This window comes from Marmota flaviventris, chromosome 16 (genome assembly GCF_047511675.1).
Source record: "Marmota flaviventris isolate mMarFla1 chromosome 16, mMarFla1.hap1, whole genome shotgun sequence".
Lineage (NCBI taxonomy): Eukaryota > Metazoa > Chordata > Mammalia > Rodentia > Sciuridae > Marmota > Marmota flaviventris.
The window spans coordinates 56,401,992-56,418,294 of NC_092513.1; the positions used below are offsets into that span (position 1 = coordinate 56,401,992).

The 16,303-nt window shown below is 37.7% G+C and overlaps 1 protein-coding gene across 3 annotated transcripts in view; it reads left to right on the top strand.

The window, feature by feature from the left end:
• The window catches only part of Arhgap28 (Rho GTPase activating protein 28), a 191,311-nt gene that overhangs the window by 171,251 nt on the left and 3,757 nt on the right, over positions 1 to 16,303 (top strand). For all 3 annotated transcript variants that reach the window (XM_071602452.1, XM_071602453.1, XM_071602454.1), the window contains 5 exons: positions 666 to 863; positions 1,566 to 1,679; positions 5,062 to 5,118; positions 7,728 to 7,852; positions 14,821 to 14,885. In XM_071602452.1, the coding sequence (XP_071458553.1) occupies positions 666 to 863; positions 1,566 to 1,679; positions 5,062 to 5,118; positions 7,728 to 7,852; positions 14,821 to 14,885 (559 nt within the window). The remainder of the gene's footprint in view (positions 1 to 665; positions 864 to 1,565; positions 1,680 to 5,061; positions 5,119 to 7,727; positions 7,853 to 14,820; positions 14,886 to 16,303) is intronic.

A 16,303-nucleotide genomic window follows, 5' to 3' on the forward strand; every position in this document is an offset into this window, starting at 1 on the left:
ATCTATACTTTGGTGGCTCTACAATATTTTTCTAATTATTTCTTCTTCCTCCTTCATCCTCATCTGCTTAGAACAGTTGTATGTAAGCATTATTTTCCTGTGGGCAGTTGAAGATTTCAGAAATGAAAAGCAATAGAAAAATATCACCCAATAGTAAAATTTTAAAACTTTTTCAATTGAGTTTACATTTGTGCAGATGAATGAAATATTTATATTGTTTAAATTTGTTTTATTTCTGAAGGAAGAAGTAACTCATTTTTAACAGTAATGCTTCAAATTAAAGGTTTATTTTAAAGAAGTACTTCTTTCACTATAGACTGCATTTCATGTTTATTTGAGCTGCAGAGTTTTCTCTCCCTGTTTTATGTTTAATTTTAATATTTGTCAGATTGTTTGAAACAAAAGAAATAAGAAGATATAAGCTATAATTTATAGAGACCCCACAAATAATAAATTCTCTAAAATGTAGTTATTTTATCAAACAATCAAATAAAATTTTCTTCTTAGAACTTTTAAGCAGATTAAGGGGAAATATGACACATTTATGCATTCTACACTTCTGACATTTCCCAGTGTCACAGTGAATGGGTATAGAAATGAGTGGTCACAGCCGCTGGAACCATGGACGGTTTACAATAGTATGACACAATGCTATTTCTTGTTAGGCCCTCATGACATTCTTCAATAAAGTGATTGCCAATGAATCAAAAAACCGAATGAGTTTGTGGAACATTTCCACTGTAATGGCACCAAACCTTTTCTTCAGCAGAAGCAAACATTCTGACTATGAAGAATTACTGTTAGCAAACACTGCAGCCCACATCATCCGCCTAATGCTTAAGTACCAGAAAATTCTATGGAAGGTAAGTAACAATGAGATGACTGTCAGGCTCCCCTCCAAAGTCCACCAGCACCAGGAGATGTAAGGATTCCATGATGACGCAATCCCCTTAGTTAGAAGGAGGAAAGATGAGAACATAGAAGCTATGCCTGTTATGCCATCCACTTAAGCTGTCTTTCCATATCCACAGGTTCTGTAGCTCCATATTCAGCCAACCACGGAATGAAATTCTGAAAAAATTTTGGAAATATTTCCAAAATATTTTTCATCAGTACTGAATATGCACAGATCATTTTTTACCATTATTCCCTCAATAATACAGTATACAGTATGCTTTTTACATAGTATTTACATTGTACTGGGTATTATAAGTAATCTGGAAATGGATTAAAGAACATGGAGGTATATGCATAGGTCATGTGCAAATACTAGACCATTTATAGAAGGGGCTTGAGCATCCTCAGATTTTGGTATCTGAGGGTGTTTCAGGAACCAGTCAGTCTGCCTTGTGTATTGAGGGATGACTATACATTCTTTGAGAGCTCCTCTTTAGCATGTTTTCCCATGTTAAACAGAAATTCTTATTTTTTTAATTTCCCTTTTACAAGTCAAATGCCACAGTTCCTCGTTCCAAGATGCTGAGTGGCACAGGGAAAAGCTAATATAACTGAGGGAGGTTTATTTCAAGTGGTTTCCATCTAATCAAGCTATTTTTCTTCTCCAGGTTCCATCTTTCTTAATCACCCAAGTAAGGAGGATGAATGAAGCCACCATGCTGTTAAAGAAGCAGCTCCCAAGTGTGAAAAAGCTGCTCCGGAGGAAGACCATAGAACGGGAGGTGAGAACAGGGAGAGCGCACACTGTTCGCCTTCTAGACTTATTCTCAAATGAAGGCCAGAGTAACTTTTTAATAATTTAGAATCAACAATTTTACATGGTCTTGTGATTATGACTGTGGCCTTTCCATTTTGTTGAATTTTGACTAAAGTTCTTGAGATATCTATCTCATGAAGATAATTTAAAATTCTGTTAAGGAATTACTGGAACAGCTAGAATGGCTCTCAAAAAAGCTGCAAGTTGACATTTCCATCCTTGTGAACTGGATTTAAGGGCAGTCCCATATCCAGTAAGTCAAATAAGTAGGGAAAAAGATCTCTTTAGGGATGGAATTATATGAGAGATAATCATCAAATGGCTTTTGGTAAATTTATTGCATTCCCAGGAATTTTTCCTGTAGCAAAATTATTTGTGTAGAGGTATGTCATGGAAACAGGTTTTAGAAGAAATATCTTCATTGCTTCAGTTAAACTTGGGGGTGATCCATGAATGTCAAGCATTGATTTCATTCAACCTTAAGGAGGATCCAGATACTTGAAACTCACTTCATCTTTAAGGAACTTGCATCTAATGTGAGAAGCAAATGTGTCTAAGTGCATGAATACCCAGGATATGCCTGAGTGACAGACCAGTTGTGCAGACAATGTCCCAGGACTGTGCAGAGAATAAAGATATGTGCGTCAGCTTGAGGAATTGTGGATGACTTGATGGAGGAAGTAGTGTGCAAGTTACATCAGGAAAGATGGGTAGCACTGAAAAGAAAGAAAGGAAGGGATGTTTGTTCAGAGAAAGAGCAGGGAGGTAGGGAGGCAGGGAGGCGGGAGGCAGGAAGCAGGAGGCAGTATTGCTACCTGATTCACCACAGCACAATCGTGATGAAGGGCTGTGGTCCCTTGTAGATTGTAAGCAAAGTGACTTCATATAAGGAAAACCAACACTTGCATTTGAAGGAAAAAAAATTTTAATCTATAAAAAATTCAAACAATATTAAATTCATCATTTTAACCATTTAAAGTTCACTGGTTTTTAGTATATTCACAAAGTTGAAACTTCTTTTTTCAGTAGTTGTGTGGATAAGACATATTTTCTTTCCTGTTTTGAATGTCTGCTAACTTTTTGTTGAAGACTGAACATTCTGAATATTATAATGTGGCAACTTTAGAAGTCGGAACCCTCCTACCAGATCCCTATTCAGAGTTGGTTGCCACTGCTTATTGTACCTGTTTAGTCACTTTTTTGCTGAACTAAGTTTGTAATGTCTGTTTTGTGTGGCTACTAAAATCTCTGTTCCGTGAGCTTAATGGTTAGCTGTTGCCTTAATGGGGGCTTTGTTCAATGCCTAGAAACAAACCATCCTCACAGTCTTTGCAGATGAGCTGTGTGAGTGTTGGGGTCCCCTTTCCCTCCTCAACCAGGCAATTTCTAACTCTTCCTGAGCCTTCTGCCTCCTGCTTGCACAGAACCTGGAGATCAGCCTAGAATTTATGCCTTTTTCAGGTCTTTTCCAGTCCTGTGCTTAGTAGTGGCTGAGTACTTAGCCCTTTAAATTCTTAGAAATGTCAAAGTTTTTCAAACCCTTATTCCCTAATGCAGCTCAGTACCCAGCCTTGACTCCCAAGATTTTCAGTTATCTGTTTTTCCCAGCTCTTATCCACTGCATCAGGCAGCTGAGACTACAACATTTGCCTATAAATATTTTCAATATTACACTTCTTAGCACAGGTCAGGTTCCAAGTTAGACGACATAAAGCAAGTCTTTTGAGCCAGTCTTCCAGGGATCACCCAGACAGGTCAAAACAAGTTTTAGGATTCTTTGTGAATAAGGTCCATTTTGTTCCCTTCTTACCTATACCAGGAATGCAGGCTGATGCCTTCAAGGTTTTGCAGAGCTAGGGAGACAGGATGGGAAGAGTGTAAGTGGAAACACCACAAAGCTTGCTTTTTTACTGAGATTTGGTTGTTGTTGTTCTTATTCAGACAACCCCCTGTTTGCAACCTTTAGGTTAGCATCCAGAGTTCTGAAAATGTTGATACCGATAGTGCTTGCCATTTTTTTTTTATGGAGGGGTGGACTTTAGGGTTTCTTGTGCTGTCCTTTTTACTCAGGAAAATATTAATGGCATAAATATGATACATGTGGAGCTGAAGCAGAGGCCTGGTTGCCAGTTACTACCTATATGAGCTTGGGGAAATTTCATTTGCTCTTTGAGCCTCAATTTTTTTTATCTTATAAATTGGAAGTAAAGTAATATCTATTTTACAGACTTATCACGATGTTTGAGTCATATACTGTATAGGTAAAGCACTTTGTAAACTTTATATTGCTATATGAATGTCAGTTATTTTAATGTCTGGAATATATATGTGGATTGGTTATATGTAGCACCAAGGTTGAACTTAAAGTTTATAAATACCATGGAAGCAATGGTCTTTCTTTAGCTCTATTATAATATATTGTGTAGGAGAATTGTTTATTTTTGGTGCCAGGGATTGAACCCAGGGGCACTTAACCACTAAGCCACATCCCCAGCCCTTTTATATTTTATTTTGAGGCAGGGCCTTGCTAAGTGCTGAGGCTGGCTTTGAATGTGTGACCCTCTTGCCTCAGTCTCCTAAGCCACTGGATTACAAGTATGTGCTACCACCTGGCAGTATTGTGCTTATAATTCTTAATTTTGGTTGAATAGGCAGTTCTTTACTGAATTACAAATTCAAAAGCTAGAAAAGACTGGAAAAAAATTAGCCAGTCTTGACTTCCCCTCCTGAAGGCAAATAATTTCACCAATGACAGAATATGTCTACACAGGAGCATATAAATATGTATATTTCCACATATGCTGTATGCACAGATTAGCAAATATGAATACAACTGACCTTCTGTATCAGTGTCCACTGCTTCTGATCTGATTTAAAATATTCAGGAAAAAAATAACATTAGTACTGAATATGTAGACTTTTTTCTTGTTAATATTCTCTTAAAAATACAATATTTATTTTTACAATATTGGGGGTTGTGGCTCAGCGGTAGAGTGCTCGCCTAGCATGTGCAAGGAACTGAATTTGATCCTCAGCACCGCGAAAAAATAAATAAGTAAAATAAAAGTATTCTGTCCAACTACAACTAGTTAGATGGTATCCAATCTTTTGATATTACAATTTGTGCGACAGTGAATAAACTTGTTTATGTCGTTGTTCACAAATGAAGTAATTTATAGTATAAATTTATAGATGGGGAAGTGTGTGGTCAAAATTCATATTCATTGTATATGAATAAATACTTAAATGATAAATACTTAAAACCATAAAGATTGTACCAGATTCCATAAGCAGCTCATGCTTGGTTTCCCAACATGAATCCTGACGACTAACCATGTTTTCTTTAGGGTACAAGCCCCAAGACTTCAAAGGTACTACAAAAATCACCCTCTTCTAGAAGAATGGTAAGAAAACAAATAGTTTCCTTTCCCCCATTAACTACCTACATACAATCTGGCTGCATCTACCACATTCTTGTATAATTTTGATCATGATCTATCCTTCAAACTTGGCATTTATGGCATGGAACATAAAACAGTTGTACAGAGACTCAACTAACTGATGATTGTGAGGTGTGTGGTTAGGCATCCTATATACAAGTATGAATGCCACTGAAAGTTATAGGGGAAGTGGGGTTGTTATGATCATAAGCCCAATAATACCAAAGCATGAAATTTATCTTATAGAGGCTTCTGGCTGCAGAGCTGGGAGGGGAAGGACATGAGATAATCAAGGAGTATTTTAAGAGTACAGTCTTGGCTGCAGTGAGCCAGGGACTCTGCCCCCTCTCAAATCCACATCCCTCACCATCCATTTTCTGGCATGTTCCCTCAGTTCTTGCTGATAATACTAGGAAAGTGTTATAAGAACTGACCCTTTTTAAAACCAGTGTTATAGTTTCCCAGGTCTGCCATAATAAGGTGCCACAAACAGGGTGGCTTAAAATAATAGAAATTCATGCTCTTATAGTTCTAGAGGCTAAAAGTCCAAATCAAGATGTCAGTAAGGCGAGTTTCTTCTGAGGGATGTGAGGAAAGGCCTGTTCCAGGCCTCTTTTCTAGTTTTTGGTGATGCCAGCAGTCCTTGGCATTTCTTAGCTCATAGATGCACTACTTCAATCTCTGCTTCAATCTCCACATAGCATTCTCACTATATTTGCCCGTCTTTCTTCCACTCTTTTTTTTTAAATTTAAAAATTGAAGACTGTTTATTTGATTCTTTTAGACTCAAGCGTCTTTAAGCAACAGAAATATCCTTTTGTCTAAACATATTAAGTATCTTGTAACTGTTGGATGAAATATTTTAATTCTTAAAACGTGAGCTGGTAATTTTTCTATTAAATTTATTTATTTATTCTAATATGTTATACATGACAGCAGAATGCATTTCAATTCATAGTACACATATAGAGCACAAATTTTCATGTCCCTGGTTGTTCACAAAGTAGGGTCACACCATTCATGTCTTCATACATGTACTTAAGGTAATGAAGTCCATCTCATTCCACCATCTTTCCTATGCCCCTACTCCCTCTCCTCCCCTCTCTCCTCTTTGCCCTATCTAAAGTTGCTCCATCCCTCCCCTGCTCCCTACTCCATCCCCATTATGGATCAGTATTCATATAATCAGAGAAAATATTTGGCTTTTGTTTTTTGGGGATTGGCTTACTTTGCTTAGCTCTAACTCCAGCCATTTACCTGAAAATGCCATTTTATTCTCTTTTAATGCTGAGTAATATTATACACACAGTTTCTTTATTCATTCATCTACTTGAAGGGTACCTAGTTTGGTTCCCCAGTTTAGTTATTGTGAATTGTATAAACATTGATGTGGCTAGGGTTAACAGGAACAAATCTCTTCCACTCTTGAAAAGGACATAAGTCATATTGGACTAAAAGCCCACCTACTTCAGTTTGACTTCATCTTAACTAATTACATCTTCAATAACCCTATTTCCAAGTAAGATCACATTCTGAGGGTCTTGGATCTGGGACTTCAAATATGATTTCTAGGGAAATAGTTCAGCCTATTATGTTGTTATTCTAGGGTATGTAATGAGTCAATTCCTATGCACTTTCTTTTATCAATAGTACCATCCTTTAAAAAGTTAGAAATTTAGAACAATTACCCGAGGAATAGATTTGCAAGTGGAAATTTATTTCTCTTCAGCTACATAATTATTAAAAGAGTAAAAATTTTTTGAAGCAAATGGAATTTTCCACTCTGACAAGACAGAAATTTCTGTTAATCAAACAGCAGCACAACCCTTTGAATATTTCATTTAGCTGAAAGCCCCAAGATCTGCTAATCACATCCTTCAAAAGCAAAGACACCTTCTTCCTCAACATAGTCACATTCTGTTCTGTACAGGGTTAGCTACATGCTTTGCAGGCTAGTTTCAAGTGCCCACGTAGAATTTTATTTGAGCTGGCCATTCATGGCCACTTAAGAAAAGAGGGTATTTGAGAATTTATTACTAAAATTTTCAGAAATTTGGCTTCTTAAAGTATTTTAAATGTTGAATTGTACTTAAAATAGGCTTATTTAGGTCATTGTTCAATAAAGACATTGATGGAAACATTAGTTTTTTTGTCAAAAGCCAGTTTTACTCTTTTCATTATTTTTTAAAATGTTTTATTTTTATTTTCATATTTTTTTAGTTGTAGTTGGACACAATAATCTTTATTTTTCTGTGGTGCTGAGGATCAAACCCAGTGCCTCACACGTGTGAGGCGGGTGCTCTACCACTGAGCTACAGCCCCAACCCTCTTTTCATGATTTTGACATCTATGTGTGTAATTAATGAAAGTAAAATCCCAGACTAAGTTTGGTCATTAGTTATTCTCTTGGTTAAAAAGAAAACAGTGCTCTATTCTGATTAACTGTTGGTCATATTGACATGAATTTCTAATTCTTATTACTTGATTTCTAATTAATGTTTCTTAAATGCAGTCATTGAACTAATAATTCATCCTAATTTGACACAATGTACTGAATTTTCCCTCATTGACAGTCTGACGTGCCAGAAGGAGTCATAAGGGTCCATGCTCCTCTTCTCTCTAAAGTGTCCATGGCCATTCAACTGAATAGTGAAACTAAAGCCAAAGACATATTGGCGAAATTTCAATATGAAAACAGGTGAGTGAGTGTGAAGGAAGGTCACTTCACAAGGAAGAGGGATTTGCATCAGATGAGTAAATTTCTAGGCACCTATAACCTTTGCCTTTTGAAAAATTAGAACTGTTATTTTGGGAATTTTACCAGAAGACTATAAAAGTTAAAAGCGGAGAAACGGCAAATACAAAAGTCGTTTTTTAAAGGAATTCTACAAATGGGATTCTTGCGAGGTACTCTTTATCTTAGTCACTTCATTTATTTAGTGGAATTGTACATTTTATTAGAATGAAAAAAAATACAGCAAGCTAGTTTTGTAGATCTCTTGATAGTTTTCCAGGAATATCATTACTTTAGACTTCCTCATGGGCATCACAGTTGTTTCTTTCCTGAAAACATACAAACATATTACTAATAATCTTTAGACTAAGAATGATATTTAGATTTAGGTATCTGCCATCAATAACCATAAAAGAGCATAAATCATAATCCTTTTTGTATAGGAATGCTTACTCAAGTATAAACATTTGCCTTGAGATTTTCGAATGATAAGTAGCATATATATCGTTTGTTGGTCTCTACTAAAACTCATGGATATCCTTAAAAAGCATTTCACTTATATTTCAAAGGAGTAGCTGTGCTGACCAGAAAGAGCCAATTCTAAAAGTGTGCATGTTGTATGATTCCGTTTATATAGCATTTTTGAAATGAAAAATTGTACAAATGGAGGATAAATTAATAGCTGCCATTAACTTGGGATGATTGTGGGAGGAAGATGGGCATAGGTGGGAAAGGGCATCATGAAGGATGCTGGTGGAATTGGAACTGTGCTGTTGGACTCCACTGTGGTGTTGGTGGGTCAACAAACCTCTATAACATTGTATTGAACTTAATTCACACAAAATGAGCACAAGTCAAGCTGCTAGATCTGAATGAGATAGATGTATTTTATCAACATTAATATCTTTATTGTAGTTTTGCAGAATGTTACCATTGGTGAAAACTGGGCAGGAGTACAAAGAATCCATCATTTCTTACTATATGTGAAGCTATAATTATTTCAATAAAAATTTCAGTTAAAAGAATAAACAAGAGTAGCTAGCCAGTGAAAGTCATCTGTGATATTAGAAGTTAGGATGGTGGCAGTGCAAAGGCATAATGAGAAAGAAAGTGGGAGGCCTCCAATCCTTTTTTTAGACATGGGTGTTGGCTTCATGGTATGCTCACTTTGAAAATTCATCAGGTCATATTTGTGACTTGTGCACTCTATGTATGCATGTGCATGCTTGCACACACACACACATACAGACTCACACATATATGTAAAAGCTTATACTAAAAAGGAGAAGAGGAGTAGACAGAAGCTAACAAGAGTCCTGAATATTTACTTCTCTCTGTTGCGGTTCCAGGCACTTAAGATACCATAGAATTACCTCCTATGAAGTCATACAAAGACTTGAAATAGCATTCCAGGTACTTGAGCATCCAATAGGTTCCTACTTTCTTTCATATATTACAAAACTGCCTCAGTACTCTCAAGTAGACTTTTTGTGGAAAAAAAATGTTTCTAATAAAAACAAATGAGAACCAATGACTACAAATAGACTCAAATCCTTTGAAACAACTTCTTCAAAAGATCTTGTCTTGTCTGTTCTTCCATTAGAGCTATGGGTATCTCCATTTAAAAACTGCAAACTGATGCCATTTGGTCTATTATACCAGAGGCTTATTTTCTCTCTATTCATTCCTCCTTGTGCTTATACACCAAAAGTGGGAAGGAGTGCTGTTCCTCCTAGGACCTCCCTCTTAAACTAACACAGCAATCAGAGAAGGACTCTGAAAGGTGGAAAGAAGAGGTCCAGAAGAACAACATGGTTTTGAGAGCTTCCTTATTGCCTCCCACATATGCCAGACAGGCCCTGCAGAAGCCTGCAGCCTAGATCTCACCTCAAGCAGTTGATAGGACTCCAAGAAGAGCTTGTTCCCATAACCAAAGGACCTGGAATGGGGTGCCTAACCACAGAGAGCCTTTTGGGCAATACCTCCTCTACTCCAACCAAACATCATCAGAAGAGTCATACCACTGCCACTTGTGGTTTCAGTGGGACCAAGAGGGAAACAGCTCTCCCATCCCCTGTTCAACAGAACCAGAGAGTGATTCCAATTCCTGATTCAGGATAGTGTCTGCACCATCAAGGTCTTGTAGTAAGCCGAACATCCACCTCCCTGCAGCAGCAGTGAGTCTTAGGGAGGAACAACAATGAGGCAGCACTAGGCAGGTTATCTCCATTCCCTTCCTCAGTGTCAGTAGTGCCCAGTGGGGAGCTGAGCTTCCCCCCACCCCCAATCAAAAGAATGGAACCAGACAGGTTGAGTCAAGCATCCCTGTTCTCTCCTGCCCCTACTGATATCTGCCAGGCCCAGTGGGAAGTTGAGTCTCCATCTAACATCTGGTAAAACGGTGGTAAGAAATAGGAATGGCAGATACTCTGCTTCCAACCCCCTCTCCTTTGTTGTCACTGGACACCTGTGACAAACTGAGCTTCACCCTCCACCACAGCAGCAAAGTGGTCTGTCAGCGTCTATTTACTCCTGCCCTAATGTCAGCAAAGCCTGGCAGGAAGCTCATCTACACCCCAAATGGAGCGCAGCAAGAGGCCATACATACATGTGTCCACCTAGATCCATGCTAAACCTCAACAGGAAGATTGCCTACTGGAAAACGGAGATCAGAGTTTCACAATGTAATATCCCAAATACAATACAAAACCATTACTACAGGGGAAATCACAAGGTGAATGAGAAAAGACAATAGATGCCAACATTAAACAATTAGCTTTTAGAATTATCTGACAAGGGTTTTAGAGCAACTGTCACAAACGCTTCAACAAGCAATTAATGAATTCTCTTAGAACATATGAAAAAAACAGAAAATTTGAGCAAAGAAATAGATGTTGTAACATAAAGAACCAAATGGAAATTATAGAACTGAAAAATGCAATAACTGAAATAAAAATATGCTGGATAGGCTCAGTAGTGGAGTGAGGTAACAGAAGATGGAATTAGAAAACTTAAGAACATATCAATAAAGCATATTTATTTTGAACAACAAAAAGAAAATATACTGGGGGAAAAAATAGCCCCAAGAACCTGCCCAGGACTATAATGAGAGCTAAATTTCCTATGGTCATTATTCCAAAAGAAGAGGACACAAAGTGAGACCAGAAAAGTATTTGGAGTAATGATAGGAAGCTTCCCAAATCAGCAAAGACATAAACCTATATACTCAAGAAGCTGAGTGAACCAAAAGGGTAAGCTATAGAAATTCATGCCAACACAGCATAATTAAACTTGTAAAAATTAAAGACCAAGTGTTAATCTTGAAAGTATCAAAGAGAAATGATTTCTTGTAGGGAGATGTCAACTCAGATCACAGTGAATTTCTCATCTAAAACCATTGAAAGTCAGACATGTAATAACATTTTTCAAGTACTGAAAGAAAAGATCCATCAATTTTCAATTCTATATTCAAAAATATTGTTCAAGAAAGGAGGGAAGATGGACTTTCTCCAATGAAAGAAAACTTAATAGTTTTTTCTCAACAAGCCTACTCATAAAGTTCTTTAAACAGAAAAGAAATGATAACAAGGCTTGAAACATAGGAAAGGAGAACATCACAATGGATAAAAAATAGTGCTAAATATAATAAACTATCCAACTTCTCATGTATTTCTTAAATTGTGTGATGGTGGAGGCAAAGCTCATACCATCTAATATGGTATTCAATATGTGTACAGAATGCATATAAGACAATTATATTTTAAAATGATGGGATTCCACAACTTTAAAATGGTCTACTTAAAATGATTTCCTTCTAAAGTGTACAATACATAAGGAGGGAAAAAGCAATTCTTCAATTTACAAATCTGCTTTAAGGCACATAATGAAGATAAACAGTGATTAGTCATGTTTAAGTCACCCTTTAAGATGTATGATGAAAATAGCACTTTATTTACTATTCGATGTTATATAAATAACCTTAAATTTAAGGAAGTTTTGACAAATACTACAATATGAATGAAGCTTAAGGACCTTATGCTAAGTGAAATGAGCCAGTCACAAAAAGACATATAGTGGGACTGGGGTTGTGGCTCAGTGGTAGAGTGCTCACCTAGTATGTGTGGAGCAGTGGGTTCAATCCTAAGCACCACATAAAAATAAAATAAAGATATTATGTCCACCTAAAACTAAAAAATAAATATAAAAAAGACATAGACTATATGATTCACTTTTATGAGCTAGTTAGTGTTCAAAATCATAGAGAAAGAAAGTAGAATCACAGTTGCTAGGGGGAAGGGGAAATGGGAAGTTATTGTTTAATGGACATAGATTTTCAGTTTTATATGATGAAATGATTACTGTAGATGGTAGTTGTAGCACAACATTATGAATATATTTAATACCACTGAACTGGTACACTCTGCTCCTAGCCACTGGTAGCCAATCTTCTACTTTAAGTCTCTATGAATTTGACTATTCTAGAAACTAGTACAAATGTAACTCAAGAGAGAAAGGATTGCCTTGTCAACAAATGGTACAATTAGACATCCATAGGCAAAAGTTAAAAACAAAACAAAAAAACCCTTGAACTAAAACTCACCCATCATACAAACATTAACTCAAAATGGATCAGTTAAATATGTGATGTAAAATTATAAAACTTTTAGAAAATTACATAGGAGGGCTGGGGATATAGCTCAGTTGGTAGAGTTCTTGCCTTGCATGCATAAGGCCCTGGGTTCAATCCCCAGCATCACACACACACAAAAAAAAAAAAAAATTACATAGGCGAAAGTGTTTGTGACCCAGGACTGTGAAGAGTTCTTAGACTTGACACCAAAACTATGATATACAAGAAATAAAATTGATAAATTAGACTTCATCAAAATTGAAAACTTATTCTCTGAGAGACCCTAGGAATAGGATGAAAAGACATGCAAAAGACTGGGAGAAAATATGTGCAAACTACATATTCCACAAAGGACTAGTACCTAGAATACATAAACTCTCAAAACAGTAAAAACCCCAAACAATCCAATTTGAAAAGGCAGAAAGAACATGAACATACATTTTATCAAACCAATTTTGAAGTCAGCTTCCTGTTGCCGTCACAAACACCTGAGAAAAATCAACATACAGAAAGAAAAGGTTTCTTTTGGCCCATAGTTTGGAAGTTCTGGTCCATGACTGATTGGCCCCATTGCTTTTAGGCCCATGACAGCACATATCAGTGGCCAATGGCAGAGCAAAACTGTTGGTCTGCAATCAAAAAGAAGAGGAAGAAACTGGGGTCCCATAATCTCTTCAAGGGATTACCTAAGGACCTCCCACTAGCCCCTACCTCTTAAGTTTCCTTCACCTCCCAATAGCACCACGCTGGAGACTAAGCCTCTAACACAGGGGCATTTGGGTACACCTGGAACCATGGTAGAGACATACAGGTGATACACACGTGAAAAGATGCTCACAAATTAGAACTACAGTGACATTCTTACATACCTGTGAAGATGGCTAACATATAGTGTCAACACCAAATACTGACAAAGATAGAAACTGGATCACCCCTACATTGCTGGCAGGCATGTAAAATAGTTCAGTAACACCATAAAACAGTTTGGCAATTTCTTATAAAACTAAATATTCAGCTGAATATACAGCATTTATACTTCTGAACATTTATCCCAAAGAAATGAAGTCTTGTTTTCGTACAAAAGCCTGTACACACATACTTACAGCAGATTTACTGATATAGTCAAAACTGGATAAAACCCAGATGTCCTTCAAGAGATGGATGACCAAACAAATTGTGATACATGCACACGAGGGAGGGCATATGACTCAGCAAGGAAAATGTAACAACTTGGTGAATCTCAGGATTTATGCCGAGTGGGAGGAAAAAAAAAAAAAAACAATACAAAAAGGTTTCATGCTGTATATTTCCATTTGGACAACATTTATGAAATTGTGAATTTGTAGAAATGCTGACTAGAATAGTGGTTGCCAGGGGTGAGGTGGGGATAGGGTAGAATAGGGAGAGGAAAGTGAATGTTACTATAAAAAGGCAACAGGAGGGAAGCCTGTGATGATGGGAATGTTCTGTGCTTTGACTGAACCACGGTCAACATTCTGGTTGTGGAATTGCCCTCAAATTTTGCAACACGGTACTATTGGGAGAAATTGGGCAAAGGGTGCACTGGATCTGTCTTTATTATTTTTTTCACAGCTAAATGAAAATGTACAATATCTCAAATAAAGTTAATTAAATAGAAGAGGGCACTCATCCTCCTTCCTCACAACAGAGAGGCGAGGGCAATCAGAAGTAGCCATGCCCCAGGTGGTTCCTGGAGCACATGGAGACCAGCCCTGGTCTTTTGGGCTATTCTATCCCAGCATTCAAGTCTGGGACAGAAAAATTGAATTGGGCAATTGTTGTTTTCTGATTTGCTTTTATTATAGGCAGACTTACAAAGAAGTCAACCTTACTTTGCAAAATGTAGAAATGTGACATGGGCTGAGCAGAGAATGTCATTCAGTTTTGGGCAAATATAGAAATGAAACTTGACTTTTGAATTGTGGCCAACAAATGATTATTAAACACGCAGCTGCTCCCTGGCCAGCCTTGATGTGTCAGCATCCGTTCTCTCCCTAATAGCATGCTGACAGTTGTGGCTAGAATGGGCTCTCTCTGGTGTAGGCCACTGAGCATGTCATCTTGGTTTGGAATCATCCCAAATTATCTGGACTTCAACTTCTTTATCTGTGTCAAAAAGGGAAAAAAAAAATTATTTTTGTCATGACTCTAGCTGTCATATGATTTTATGGAGTTTATTTCATCAAGACAGAATGAATTGTTTGTTTTCATGTTTCTAATATGCAAATTTACCTCAAATCAAGAAAGAGAGTTAAAATTATATTGCTTTCTCTATTTTTAGTCATGGTTCATCAGAGTGTATTAAGATTCAGAACCAAAGATTATATGAAATTGGAGGAAATATAGGTAAGCATTCTTTAATAATTTCTGCTTCTAAATTCTCTGACTATCCTAAAAGAAATATTGTTATTATAAAGGTATATTTTATGTGTTATGTCTATTTATTTTGGATAAGAAGTCAAAATCAGTTTTCATTTTTTTTAATCGTATGTAAAAAAACAGGTGCATGACCTGTCTACAGTATTCTAAAATTTAAGTGAGACTATTTTAGTGTGGATGTGGAACAGACTTAGGTCTAGTCTCTCTTGAGGTTCATGCAAAACAAAGGGCACTGAGAACTGAGAGAAGAAGCATGACACCCTTTTTCTTCAATTTTCCCATTTTAGCTCAGAGCCCAGGATCTTTCACTTACTGATTTCCCTGATAGGACTGGATCCAAAGAAAATCCCTTCTCCTTGTGCCTTTGTCCACGTCCTCTGAGCTCCACGCACCTGTCTGTGCCCTGACTTGTGGCCTGCGTGCCTCCTCCTGGCTTTCCTGAGGGGGTCCTGTCTGGTCAGGGCCTTGTTCCAGTCAGCCTCGGTTCTATCCTGCATCTTCCACTTTTCCTTCCCAATGGCATCGTTTCTGTTGGAATTAAAAAATGGTCGGTCATTTCTCTCACCTCTATGGAATTCTCTCTTGACCCCCCTCGGGTCCACTCCCGTTTCTCTGTTCCACGTACAGCGAACCCCTTCCATCAGTCAGTCCTCTGCACTCCTATTTCTTCTGTTTTCTCTTGAAACCACTCCTGTCAAGCCTCCCCCCACCTCCCCAGTACTTCTCCAAAATCGCCCTCTTGTCAAGGCCACCAGAGAACTCTTAGGCCATGAGATCCAGTCGTCCCTTCTGTCTTTTGGACTGCCCGAAGTCTTCTTTCTCTTTGACAAACACTTTCTCTTGATTTCGAGGACAGTTAAGCTTCTGACTTCCTTAGAATCCTCAGCATTCTCACACAGTACTCTCAGCCCACCTCATGGCTTTAAATACACCTGAGGGCTGATTCATCTGACCAGGTGTTTCCTTGGCCCCCAAACTTGAGTCACCAGGCTCACTTTGCCTGGCACTCTGTCCTTGCTGTGGCTTTACCCAGGATGCCCCATTTCAGATATCCTCCTCTCCCTCTCGCTTCTTCCGTGTCTAGGCTGGTGACTCTTCTAGTGAGGTCTTCCTGGCTCCTGTACCCTCTCCCTGTGCCTGCCTTGCTTTGTTTTCCTCTAATATTCTTATCACCACTGGATTGACTTTATATTTTACATGTTTATCTGCTACATAAGCACCCAAGGGCAAGTGTTTGTGAACATCCAGTGCATTGACCCAGCCTTAGAATAGTGCCCGGCACTCCACTCCTCTCTTGCTTTTGGGCATGACTTCCACAAAGCAACAAAATGTCCAGTTCCTAAAATAAGCTTGCCTTGAATCTTCTCTGCCCTTCTCAAGTTTTA